Source organism: Mastigoproctus giganteus, chromosome 2 (assembly GCF_048544385.1).
Source record: "Mastigoproctus giganteus isolate SK-2022 chromosome 2, ASM4854438v1, whole genome shotgun sequence".
NCBI classification, from domain to species: Eukaryota; Metazoa; Arthropoda; class Arachnida; order Uropygi; family Thelyphonidae; genus Mastigoproctus; species Mastigoproctus giganteus.
In genome coordinates, this window is record NC_143576.1 from 240,588,295 (window position 1) to 240,602,654 (window position 14,360).

General features: G+C 37.0%; 1 protein-coding gene across 1 annotated transcript in view; it reads right to left on the reverse strand.

The window, feature by feature from the left end:
* Positions 1–4,363: 4,363 nt before the first annotated feature.
* The window catches only part of LOC150090303 (chorion peroxidase-like), a 35,720-nt gene continuing 25,723 nt past the window's right edge, over positions 4,364–14,360 (reverse strand). Inside the window, exons 2-11 of the mRNA XM_090390254.1 lie at positions 11,283–11,415; positions 10,743–10,966; positions 7,647–7,802; positions 6,582–6,686; positions 6,026–6,139; positions 5,763–5,898; positions 5,132–5,677; positions 4,880–5,049; positions 4,606–4,708; positions 4,364–4,445 (exon numbers count right to left, since the gene is read on the reverse strand). Of these exons, the coding sequence (XP_090246380.1) occupies positions 4,364–4,445; positions 4,606–4,708; positions 4,880–5,049; positions 5,132–5,677; positions 5,763–5,898; positions 6,026–6,139; positions 6,582–6,686; positions 7,647–7,802; positions 10,743–10,966; positions 11,283–11,415 (1,769 nt within the window). The remainder of the gene's footprint in view (positions 4,446–4,605; positions 4,709–4,879; positions 5,050–5,131; positions 5,678–5,762; positions 5,899–6,025; positions 6,140–6,581; positions 6,687–7,646; positions 7,803–10,742; positions 10,967–11,282; positions 11,416–14,360) is intronic.

A 14,360-nucleotide genomic window follows, 5' to 3' on the forward strand; every position in this document is an offset into this window, starting at 1 on the left:
TCCTTGACTGGACAATTTTAATAGGAATGGTATCGTTACTGGAAAGGTTACGGAACCACAGATTCTTGTTTCTACTTTGGGAACCATCAGGTCAGAGTAGTTTACAATAAATCATGAATAAAATCGTTAACTATATCAGCAATCACACGGGCTTCAACCACAATCATTTAAAGAGCATGCACTATTACACTCTCGCTTCAGACCACTCGAAATTATAGGTCTATAATTGCCCATCACCTATTTTGCGCCTCCTTGTGGTTTGGGAAGACATCGCTTTCCTGTCTGGCGATTGTCCAAGAGTCTAATGTTTATCTCATTAGTATCCTCAATAGAATGAATGCACCCATGTTCAACGTTTTTAATATATTAAGATGTATTACTGTCTTATTTTTTGTATTCAAGTACAAAAATCATCCTCTGTGTCCATTTTTATCTCTCCTCGCTAGTGATTCCTCGTACTCAGCTTTTGCTTGTCTTAATTCATGACTAGTTTTGTTGCTTATGCCCTTATAAATCAGTATCTCGCGACAGTCTGTAACTGTCCCATGCTTTAATTAGTTTGCTCAATTAAACCCTTAACCGCACTTGTCATCCACATGGGCATCGTTCTTTTGCGGAACTTCTCCACTGGAACACATGCATTGTAGCTTCCAGGATACTTCCAGGATTGTAGCTTCCTTTGAATACTTCCCAAAAATTAAATTTGCATCTAACAGCGAGTAATTGTCGTTCCAGTTACTATAACCCAAGAAATACTAGAAAATATTTCAATCAATTTTAATTTCCTCTTTTGATATTGGAGCCCTTATCCGTTTCTTTCACCACAGAAATCTCTTTGTACATTATCCATTTTACGACTTTCTGGTCACTGCCTGCTGTTAGTTCCTGTACTGTCAAATAGTGAATATAGTTTTGATCGTCGATGAGAACATTAGCGCTCTTTGTACTTTCTCTGAAACGTTGGACAGAAATCTGTTTTTCTCATGGCGTATTGACAATCCATGATTTCCAAACTGTAAGAGGCAGGTTGAAGTCTCCCATAATGAGACAATTTTTGTCATACACCTCAGAGTCGTTTGGTTTGTAACATACCATGACTATCATCTTCCCTTTACCACAACTCACCTTGTACCACACAGACCCAGCATCTATTTGAATTTGATCTGACTCTGGGTACAGTCTTACAGCTTTCAGAGAGCTTTTGATAAGAAACATGACGCCCCTTCATTTAGACCATCTATATCCCTCTTGAACACCCTATACTCACCAGAATACAATTCATCTCCTAGCTCTGGATGGTACCTCGTCCCATTAGTCTTATTATATCGGCATGGATGAGTTAATCGAAAGCATAAATTCGTTTAATTTATACAAAATGCTCCTAGTATTAGACATCTAGACAAATTAAATTGTCAACAAAGACGCATCCATTATACAGTATTGTAATTCCTTAAAACAGTGGTATAACTATTGTCCTCCCCACACTGGGTGGAAAGACCTGAGTTTGAATTCCGTCTATAACGTTAAGAATTTTTTTGGGTCTTTTTAACCCCATGGTTGAGTCAGTCGGTATCAGGGGAGGGTGGCAAGATTTTTTTCTACCGGAAACTGTGATTTTTCATCCATCTTGCACAAATTAACCACATAACACTGCATACAGGTCTGCAGGCCTCATTTTAGGAAGGATGTAGAGCTGCTGGAGCGGATACAGAGAAGGGCAACGAGATTGTTGGGGGGAATAAACGGGTGCTCTTTCCAAGAAAAAGCTTCAATTCTGAAGACAAGACACTTGCGAGGCGATCTGATTGAAGTGTTTAAGGCTTTGAATGAATTTAGCAAGTTCAATGCTGATGGGATTCTTCCTCTTGCTCAGACTACGCACATGAAGGGATATAAATTCAAATTGAAGAAGGATGGTTGCAGAATAGATGTGTGGAAGTTTGCCTTTAGTCAATGGGTGGTTGATTGCGGGGACAAACATTCATCTGATGTTGTAGAAGTGGAGGTAGCCTGAATAAATTCTAGAAAAAGCTAGACAAGCTAATGGCGGTAATTGATAGGTGAAATGAACCAGTTTAAACATGTTTGCCTGGTGGTATGTGATTACGGTAACCATTAGTGATTTTGGATAATATTCTAAAGTCGGTAATGGCTCTTCTACCCTCCAACTGTTTCAAGTACAAATATTTACAGAAAGGTAAGTAGAAGCTTACCTCTCTATTTACCTCTCTATCTCTACCTCAAACAACTTGTAATCTAAATTATTAAAATTTATTGCCCAAATTGGTTGATCGATGTAATTTGTCTTGTAGAATATCAACAGTCGAAGTCTGCTAGCATTACGATCCTTTAAAGCATGGACCACCAACGTTTAGATCATGAACTACGTATATGGAGCCATTCTTAGTGGCTCGCAGGAACATCCGAAGCATTTCCTGAAAGCGTTTAGGGTTTTCCTAATGGCATTAATCCTCTTCTAGAAGGGAAGGGAAAAAATTGTCGCAGTGGAGTTTTAATTTCAGAAAGGCATGTACTGTTTTCTAAATACAAGATATCCTATTGAGTAGCAGTTGTGAAAGATAAAGAGAGAGTGGACTTTTAAAAAGTTCAAGAATATTATAATCACATCGATTGAAGTTTAAATAAAATAATATTTACAGTGAAATTTTAGTTCTAATTTTTATTTTAACGATCTTCTTGTAATTTATAGTATGTCCCCAGATATTTGGAAATTCGGTATGTATGGGGAAGCGATTTGTAGAAGAAAAAAAATTAGTTCAAATTTCCGCCATCAGAGGAGAAATTGGCACTTTAAACATGAGATTGAATAATTAACTTAGGATTAGATTTTAAAATCAGAACTTAGAAATCTTCAGATATTCTTCTATGTGCTTTCCTTCACTTGAGATGACATTCTGGAAACTGCGTGCGACACAGTTCCGGGTAGCATCTCATTGGGGATGTTGGCTACATGCTGTTTAATGCTTGCTTTCAAATCAACAGGCATCTGTATGCCGCCACGGTAAACTCTGTCTTTCAGGTATCCCCATAATCACAGGGATTGAGATCTGCTGATCGGGCTGGCCAGAACTGTGGAAAGTCGCTAGAAATGATGCGATCATTTCCGAATGTTGAACGGAGCCGTTCCTTCACTTGTCGACCAACGTGGGGAGGGGCACCATCTTGCATGAACACTACGGTCTCCGAGCATTGCATTTCTTGCAGAGCGGGAATCTCTTAGAAGAGCACAGTACACTTTACGAAGGGGGCCATGAAGCGTAGACTTCAAAGAAAAATGGACCGAATATTAACTCTGCTGTGGATAAGATTATTCGAAGCACTTTATGTACAGTAGACCAAGGAAGGTTCAAGTCTCTTGACACACCTCTGGCACTACTGATTTCTTCTTCAAATTTCTTTATTATTTTTCGAAGCCCCAATGACAAGGTCAAAGGTTCTTTACGCAAACCTTTTAAGTTTCCGATATTCACGTAGTGGTGCATTAGCGTTACTATTATTATAGTAGAACAGTTTTACTAAAAGAGCACGTTCCTTTATTGTAAGAGCCATAATGGTTATTGACGATGGCGTTGGCCTTTCTGCTTTTATCTAACAGAATGTCATTTGCATAAGCAGCGTGTCTTGAAGTAAGTGACAACTTTTACATATGTGCAGCGCCATTTTCCCCCGATGGCGGAAATTTGAACTAATTTTTTTTCTTCTACAAATCGCTTTCCCCTACCTAACGATCGTTGTGTATAATTTAATTTTTTTTTAATTTCTACATGTCATTTTGGATTTTTCACTCACTGGCCAAAAATTATGAAACCTCTTTCAATTGGCGTTAACAGATAATTGAAGAATGATCAAATATGGAGCTAGACTCACTCAGACACCTTTTCCACGAGTACGGAGTGTAACTCGGACAAGAAGTGACCCTACTAGATGTCGAATAAAGGTTTCTAATTTTTTGGCCAGTGAATACAGGAGACTACTTAATGCATACTCCTCAGAGATTATTTCTCTATTGTAATACGATATGAATCTTGTTGGTCTTATGTTCAGTATTCAATAAATTATCAGATGATAATAATAAACAGTTCTGATAATGATAATTAAATTGTTTAATTTTTTTAACTTAGTAGATCAATGCCTCAAATCGAATTCGATCAGCTCATTTTCACCAGCTGTCCAAATCCTTCTCGAATTAGAAAAAACTGGTCCTCGTATGGTTAAAGCAGGAATGTAAAAAGTTTATTTAGAGTAAAATTTTGTCAAGTATCAAGATATAAAGATTTATTTATTTATTTATTGATCTCTGCATGACTCTCCAGTAACTCCCCTTCCAGTAGACTGTTTCAGTTCACCTCCGAAAGATTCTCCTTTCTTCTTTCCATGCATTTAAGTTCAAATCAGGCAATTCGCTACAAGGCACCAGAGGATTTCTGAAAATGAGTTAAGCAATAATTGCATTATGACTGTAAATAACTTTTTTAAACTAGTTTATCCTAACAACAAGTTAAATATGTTAAAGAAGATGGCTTCTTCTTGCAGACAAGCAATCAGCGAATAAATTTTTCAGAATTAATGTCAGTGTAAGACTACCTTTTGCACGATGTTCTCATGCTCTGTCTTGCAATTACTCGAAGTTTGCTATTGCGACAAAGTATCCTTGACAAGCTTGTCTTTCTCAATTCACGCAACTGTGCTAAATAAGAAAAAAAAAACAATTATTGAACTTATTGGAAAGAAAAGTCGTATCAATCAAGAATTAGAAATATATAAAATTCTAGAGTCTGACGATAGATTGCGCCATCATACATTGACATTTCGCGGTACATTTAACACGTCATAGAACTGAGCGGATAGCTGAACATACCTGGTGTGAAAGAACCTCTTTGTACCCCATGCTCAAAATAGTAGATGTCTCCAAACTTCAGGTGATAAAACTGGATCGCGATGATGCATGCAAAGGTGGGTCCGACCACTCCTCCTCTTTGGGGTATTTCTGACAATCCACCGGAGAAAAAATCAATGTCGTGTACCGATCTGAAACCATAAAAAGCCTACAGAAATCTCAAACAAGTGACTTGAACTCAATGAAATCATTCAGACATATAGTCATATGTACCTGTACAGAATTTCCAACAGTTTTCTGTTTTCTGAGGACATCAGCTTTTCCAAATCTTGAAAAGTTTCGATATTTGGACCTTTACAAAGCTTGACGTATTTCGTATATCCCGGAAGACCATGATCTCTTCCTCTTTGAATATCAAAAGATGCTAGGTCGAGTCCATGAAAACTTCCTCTGACTTGATACAAATGGTTGGTAACGTCATCGATCATATTTCGGTCCATACTCTGCGAAGGATTCAGAAGGAATTGTCTTAGATGGGGTTCGATGCTGTGGTTGTATAGCTGGAATGGATAAAAGAAGACATCTCTCAATGGCTCTCTGAACTCCGTAGCTCTCTCTGCACTGTTAATATTTGAGTGTCCGAACCTGAAAGCTGCAGACGAAAATTCATTTAATATCGAAGGCTGGATGGATGCGTTGTATTTTGTAGTTCCTGATGAGCCAACCAAAAGGTTGTAAGCTGTAGCTGTCTTGTTGCCAAGGGTCAAAGGAAGAAATTCGTTGTAGGTAATCATTTGCATTTGAGCCCCTACGATCCTCCTGGAAAGATAGAAGGTTGGAAAAAAAATTGAAAATTATTGTTTTCTTCTGAAAAAGCCACAGGTTTTATCATATTATCCCTTACCTTACTTCCTGGAAGACACGGTCATCACTCCAGAATGGGTTAAGTGCTTTAAGATTCCTTGCCAACCGATTGTGGTGTCTCAAAAACACTGTGTGTAGGCTGGTGAGTGCCGGATGCTGATTAGCACGAATATCACCTGTAGTGGATAGAGATGAATGGTATGAGCTCAATTTCTTGGTTTTACAAGTTTGTTTTTTTGTGTGTGTGAAAAGGCAGATGTGTGCACATCAAACGTATTGTAGAAACTATGGTTGCATTTTTACCTGCAAGGAAACACCGCAAATTCTGTTCAGGAATGCTGCATTCATCTGAATGTGCGTTCGGACTTGGTGGAAGAAGATGTCCCAGACCTTCGTGGAAAGCGGTCCTCATGGTCCCTAAATATATTTAAACTTATAAAGATCAAATATGATATTATGAAGATTGAATAGTGACTAACTTAAGGAGGACAACACTTTAGTATCGCTATATGAGAAAAAAGAAAATCTGTCTGAATAAATTATTGACTTTATAGTTAATAGAATAAACTTACATTATATTATTCAATTAACTTTAAATATTTAAAGTTAATTTAAATATTAAATTTTAAATTAAATATTAAATTATTAAATTAAGTTAATTTAAATATTAAAATTGAACAATTAACTGTTCAATCTGTATGTCCGACATGATGCTTGCTTCAAAACGATCGTTAGTGACAACTTATACAGAGTCTGCTCAGTAGCGATCAGAGAGAGCGCCTCTAGCGACAGTTATGGAAAGTTCGCGCGATAAAATCTTGCACCAGTCCGCGATTTAAATGATCACCCTCGTACTTACCATTGCCATCGGTCGTGCGTAGTGTCATTGTCTCTTCTTTTGAATTACCATACACTTGCGATGCATCAATGAAAGCAGTTACCTGATTGGTCTGTTCACGAGCACCTGGAATAAAAGAAAGAACAATAATCACAAATTAGTCTGATAACCGAATGTAAGATAGAAAAGCGAAAGAAATTTTGCATAAATCTTTTTAACTATAATAAAAAATATGATAAAATTAAATGTTTAAAGGTTATAACGTTTGTAAAAATATTGTTTTTTTTTTTGTTTAAAATATATATTCCACAAATACACCAAATAATAAAAAATATATAGTTTCAACGGTAGGAGCATTGTTGTCATGGTAATTCACGATGTTTTCTTACTATTATGTTGTAACTTATGCATAGTGTGCATTGAGTTATGCACTGTACTGTAACTTCAAATTTTCCATGGAATTCTCATATTCTGAACTTGAACCAACATGTTACAACTACTTTAAGAAATATATCTGCAGACATCCGTTCGTCCGTCCTCATGTAACAACTAGACTCTCGGTCGATGAATTTTCATGAAATTTTATATTTGTCTCTGTTAGAACGATTTGTCAAGCCTTTCCAAACTTCATTAAAATTGGACCAATAGAAATCCAGCAATTATTATTATTATTATTATTTTTTTTTTTTTTTTTTCTGATTCTTGTGTGCAGTGGCGTTGTCGTGCATGAAAATAAAGTCTGGGTCCTAAAATATCGTACATAGGGTTCGAGGATCTGTTTCGGTACTTCTACTCAGTTACAGTAACCCTCTCAAAAACACAAAGAGGGCTAAGGGCGTTGATCTATATTCGGCCCGCAAGAGAACCCCTCCCCACCATAAATGTCCCTTTTTCTGATGTTGGAGGTATGGTACCGCATTCATTCTTCGTCGTCTCCAGATGAAATGACAACTAGAATCGGTTTGTAGGCTAAAACGGGGTTCATCAGAGAATAGAACTATACCACGAGTTACACCACATTTTCTAAGTGTTCTATTAATTTTGTTCAGCAGTGTATTATGAAAGTGTGGTAGTATAATTACTTACCAAGGGTACAACGAGGACAGAGCGAAGAGCGAACAAAGTTTAAACAAGTTTGTCCATGTTGGGAATAAAAGCTATCTTTTTTATCCACATGAATAGGATCACATTGAGGATGGCTTCTAGCACTTCTAGGACAGCACTGTATCATATTGTTGTCCACTGTAGATGAAAACGCAAAAGTTAAATTAAATACAGAAGTTATTTATTGTTTATATTTTATAATATATTATAAAATTACACATAAATTTTTAAATTATAATATACAAATTATAAAATAAAATGTTATTAATTACAATGTAGTAGTAGTGGCATATGATGCAAGAAAGCAAGTGAAAGCAAGTATGAGCTTATGCAGTATCAGCCAAAAAAAAAAAAAAAAATCACACCATTCCCTCCAAATGCCTGTCCAGTTCCTCCTTAAATTTATTCAACCTATCAACTTCCACAACGACAGATGGAAGTTTGTTCCAGCAATTAACCACCCGCTGGCTAAAGGCAAATTTCCGCACATCTATTCTACATCTGTCTTTTCTTAATTTGAATTTATGCCCCCTTAGGTTCGTAAGCTGAACAAGTGGAAGGATCCCATCAGAATTCAGCGTGCTCAACCCATTCAAGGCCTTATACACCTCGATCAGATCACCGCGCAGGTGCCTAGTCTCCGGCCACTGCAATTTGCAGAACTTAAGCCTCTCTTGGTAAGAGGATCCTTTCATTCCCCTCACCAATGTTGTTGCCCTTCTCTGTACACGCTCAAGTAAGTCTACATCCTTCCTAAAATGAGGCCTCCAGAACTGTACGCAGTACTCAAGGCATGGTCTGACCATTGCCTTATACAGAGGGATAATCACCTCCTTTTCCCTGCTAGCAAAATTCCTATATATCATTGACAAAACCCCATGACCTGCCCTGGCAGCCTGTCTGCATTGCTCAGAAAACTTCATATCTGACTGCACAATTACTCCCAGGGCTTTTTCATTTTCTACCACCCTAAGTGTAGTACCACACAGTTGGTACATTCCTTTGGGGTTACTTCTACCCATATGCAGTACTTTGCATTTGTCAAGGTTAAACTTCAGTTGCTACTCCCAGCCCATCTGTCCAAATTATCTAGATCCTGTTGCAGTAGCACACTGCCATTACTGTCATTAACAACCCTGCCAACCTTTGTATCATCTGCAAACATCGATACTAAGCCTGATATACCTTCATCAATATCATTGATAAATATATAAAAACAATAGAGGACACAACACCGAACCCTGTGGGACTCCACTAATAACATTAGTCCACGAAGAGCAGCACCCATTAATTACCACCCTCTGTCTACTCCCACTCAACCATCCTCCATCCTTTTATCCATTGTAGCAACTTACCCTTAATACCATTCTGCTCCAACTTGTGCAATAGTCTTCCATGCGCAACAGTGTCAAAAGCTTTCCTGAAATCCAAATATATGATATCAAAATTATTTTTTGCATCCAGTTCCTTTGTAACCACATCATAATAACCAATCAAATTTGTCAGACAAGACTTTCCCTTAACAAACCCATGCTGTGTTTGAATTATTGCTGCAGTCTTGTCTAGATGATCCTGCAATGCATCTTTAACCAGTGACTCCATTATTTTACCCGGAACAGAAGTTAAACTAACTGGTCTGTAATTACTCGTGTCACCCTTCGATCCCCCTTTGTGAATTGGGGATACCTTTGCACATCTCCAGTCCGTGGGAACCTCCCCTGAGTCCAAGGATGCTCTCATAATTATGGCTAAGGATTTGCTTAGTTGCTTTGCCGCCTCCTTTAATATAACTGGATAGATCCCATCCACCCCAGGTGCCTTTCTTATGTTTAACTTCAACAATTTCTCCTCCACTTTGCTCTCAGTTATTCCAAAATCATTAAGTATCCTGCTACAATTTGATAACCTTCTGCCATTTTCAAGCCTTAATAACTCCTCACGTGTGAATGTAGATGCAAAATACTCATTCAGTTTGTTTGCTATCTGAGCAGGATCATCAACAGTCGAACCATCGATGTCAAGTGGACCAATCAGATTCATCCCCTTCCTTTTAGAGTTTATATAAGTAAAGAAATCCTTGCTGTTTTTCTTAACATCTTTTGCCAACGATTTCTCTTATTATTTTTCATTTTTTGAGTGCATTAAAATGAGAAGAAGGAAAAATTAGCGATATGTTAATAATTAACCATGTGTTAATTATAAAATTACTATTTTATAAAACTATTTTTTTCTATTTAACTATACAGTATTTATAAAAAAAACCTATACCGTAGACTTTGACATGTTCAATAAATCTTCATTTGCCCTGTAGATGGCGCCACATTGGCTCTTCAATTTATCGTACTATATTTATTTATTATTGTATATTTGTATATTTTTATTTTTTGAACGCATTAAAATTAGAAGAAGGAAAAATTAGCCCTATGTTAATAATAATTAACCATGTGTTAATTATAATATTAACTATTTTATAAAACTGTTTTTACTATTTAACTATTAAGTATTTTTATAAAAAAAACCTATACCGAAGATTTTGATATGTTCACTAAATCCCAATAGATGGCGCCACATGGCACTTCATTATATGTTATTTATTTATAATTATTGTATACTGTGTATATTTTTATTTTTTGAGTGCATTAAATTAGAAGAAGTAAAAATTTACCATAATTTGAAATATTATGAAAATGTAGATTATTAAGCAACTCACTTGTTCTGCTGAGTGGCGTAAACGTAATATCATGTGCAAGAAATTGGCCCCATTGCATATACATGTTACTAAGCAGCTTTGATGGGATATCATTGTGGCCATGAACTTTTCTAGAGATCATCCTGGATGATGGTAATGGATAATCAAGACTGGATGCTCTAGGAGAGCAAATACCTGACAGAAAAACTTCAGTGTTAAATACTTCAGTGTCAAAAACTTCAAAAATTCAAATTCCTGTTTTAAAATAATGATTTTTATTACCGTTAGTTGGGCAACTAAAGATCTGGTTACAATCCGCACCACCTACCATACTTCATTTTTGAAGATTTAATTTTTAAAATCTCCCAAAATAATTAAAAATAACTTACCATCACCGTATTCTGCTGATAACAACCTCTGAAAACATGTAAACGAACGACCCCAAGATGGTTGATGAGGGTTATTACAACTACCATCCTGCGTCCTAAACTTGCTCTTTCGACAAGGAGTTACGAACTTAGCAGCGCATGCCTGGTTTTCTTTACGAGGTAGAAGTCCTCCAAGCTGTTGCCTCGATAGTTCATGTCTAACCTGATCAGCAGAAAGTCCAGCTCTGTTTTCGCAATGCAAAAAAAGTTTGTATGGATAAATCCTTAAACAGTATAAGTTAGGCACTTCTCTGAGATCATAAACACTCATGTCCGAAAGTTAAGTTACCCAATTATGCTTAAAAACAAGAAAAACTTAGTTGTAACATTTTTTTTTCCAAATTTTATGTAATTTAATTTGATAAATCCGAATATCACTCAAAATACGATTTTAAGCTCCAGCACATTTTTGGACACTAGTGTATATTTATAGTCTGATTGACATTGTACGAGAAAGACATTTAGATCAACAGTCAGACAAAAGTGAAACAAAATACTTACTTTTCGCTGATCGTTTTCGAGGCCTCTTCGAAGACCACGTGGATTCGTTCTAATTCTATGGCCTTAGGATGCGCAGTTAGGAACACCTGATGTCTACCTTCTGGAGTGATCGTTTGATAATTGAGTACCCTTCCTACATAAAAACAAGATATTTCTTGATCATACAAAAAGTAAATTTTTACTATATCAAAATATTAGAGAATATAGTTATCAGCGATTTTTTTCTCCTCTAGTAATAATGACAGAGATAATACTCCTCCAGTAGAAATGGAGAAGATTGTTGCCTCTCAGGTGTGGATAGTAAGCCTCCCCCACCCCGAAACTTGGGTCTTTTGTCCAGCAAACATGCAAATCGACCACAGAACAAACACAATTTATGCCAACAAAACATTCCCCATATCATGTAACCACCGTCAGATGATTGGGCTGTCTTGACAGAGTCCATCGCTCAATTTCTTCAATTCCTTGCTCGTGGGGTTGAAACTGAACAGTTCTGTGTTTGGTTGAATTCCGAGTTATTTGCTGCACACTGGATATCCTATTTTTCCGTACAGTCCTCCTTGGAGTACTATGCTTCGCTCTTGAAGTATTGTTTCTCTACCACATTTACGCCTTTGAGATGTGGAAGAACCGCTTTCTCAGTCATTAAAAACCATTGAGATGGATGTTTTTGAGAAACCAGTAATGTCTTTCGTTTCTTCATTTGTATCTCCTGCTAAACGTGCACCCAAGATAGTCCTCATTCTTTGCACTCTTAACAGGTGAATACTATATATATTCATCTTATTGCAAATATACTATACAATAATCTAACAGTTTGTTTTTATCATATAATTAGCCACTAATTTACACTGCCCTACCATTAATATCCGGATATCCCTCCATGGATGTGGAAAGAAGCTCTATGCATTCAACACGTCATAGAACCTGCTATAAATATGCACACTGGGCTTCGAACAGACAATTGCAAAAGTGGGCATGCAAGATGACATGTTCAACAGAATTACCTCAACAGTTCAACAGAATTGATTACCTCAACAAATGCTAGATGCCGATTAACATGGTGTAGGGAGCGCCAATCCTGGATTGTAGAGCAGTGGAAAAAAGTCCTATGGACAGACGAGTCGAGGTGCGCACTCTACCAGTCTGATGGCCGTTCCTAGGTGTGGCGAATGCCAGGGGAACAGTTGCTTCCTGATTGTATCCTCCCAACAATGAAGTTTGGTGGAGGCAGTGTCATGGTATGGGACTCCTTTCATGGTTTGGCTTGGGCCCATTAGTCGTTATCGAAAAAACTATGAATGCTATGTGATACCAGGACAACCTGGACAATTATGCACTTCGAACATTATGGTAATACTTCGGGGAAGGCCCTATATCAGCAAGACAACCGCCATGCCATACTGCTCGAGTCGTAACAGAGTGGTGTGAGGACATGGGTGTGGAAAAGTTGGATTGGGCAGCCCAGAGTACTGATCTGAACCCTATTGAGCATCTTTGGGATGTAGTGGATCTTCGGGTACGTGCACGTCGAGATCGCCCAAAGAACAAGGCCGAACTGGTGGCTGCTTTAAAGGCCGAGTGGAGGAACATATTACCTGACATTTATAAAAAGCTGGTTGAGAGTATGCAGCGAAGATTGAAAGCCATTATAAAAGCAAAAGGTTTCAGCACAAAATATTAAATGACACAATAAAAGCTCTTTTTTTTCTCTCTCTCTTTTTTTTTTTTGTCTAAAGGCAGGTATCCGGATATTAATGGTAGGGCAGTGTATGTGCATTCATAAATTTCTATATTTATTTTAATTATTAACTTTTGAGACTTTGGTTTGCTGATTTTAACTGGTTCGTTTATAATCGCAATATTATCTAGAGCAGCGTTTCTGAAAGTGGAATAAGCTGGAGATCCAAAAGATGGATCTGGAGATCCATAAAGATGCTCATGTCCGAAATTTGTTATGAATATTTAAAACTTGAAAAAATTTAGAGTATAGAAGCGTGGGAAGAATTTTAAAGCAACAACATTTCAGAACAGCTGATCTAGAGTCATTTCAAATTTCACACGATTATTGATCAACCACACTACAAATGATAAGCGTACATTGTTAATCAAAAAAAATTAAATTCTACCTTCTTTCACTAGCTGGCGCTCTAGTTGACTACGCTTATTTATTCGGATACGGGCTGTAGTAAAAGCTTTTTCAATGACATTTGTAGAAATCTGTAGTAGAGTTGAAGAAAACTCTTGCAGCTCTCTTGCCAATGGGAACTCATTGAACACGTTAAAAAGACTGCAGTCAGTAGAATGAGAAAGGACAATGACGCAAGAGACAAGCTGAAAAATTCACATGATTTAAAAAAAAAACAATGCATAACAAATACTTTGCAATGTGTACAGAGAAAGGAATAAATTTTGTATACTGAAAGTACACCTGAAAGCTTACCAACGTAGAATGGAACATCGTTAAAGAGCAGGGTGTGAACCAAGATTGTTACTCATCCCATGTACAGTAAACCAGTGGAGTAATCTTCAACATTCAAATGTTTTTATGAGAGATTAAATATCGTCTGTTTAGTTTTGAAACCACAGCATGAATTTGTGCCACATCATTATTCCTACTGCCCGAAGTTCGGGGTTATTTAACAGTGTGGTCGTGCTCTTCATTAAGAAACACAACTGACCTATTGCCACCTGCTGTGTTTACGTTCACAACTCATTTGATATACGTATCGTTGCAAGGTGATCGTGTTACGTGTTTTCATGCTTTTTGTTACCACTTTCCACAGTGATTACCGCTGGGAGGAAAACAAGAGCACAAAAATAAATAATTCTAATAAGAACAAACAGTTAATATATCCGGACAGCGCACGTATTATATACAAGCGCTTCCATGAACTGCATTAATATTCAAATCAGGATATCTCGGTAGTAGCTTTGTCGAGCAATTTTTAATTGTATCGTTTTATCAGCTGTTAACTACTTTACCTACCAAAAGTATTCGGAAACTATTTCGTTTGAAATAACGCGAGTTTTAATGAATAAACTGTAAGTCCGTTTTTGGTCCCAACAACAGCATCG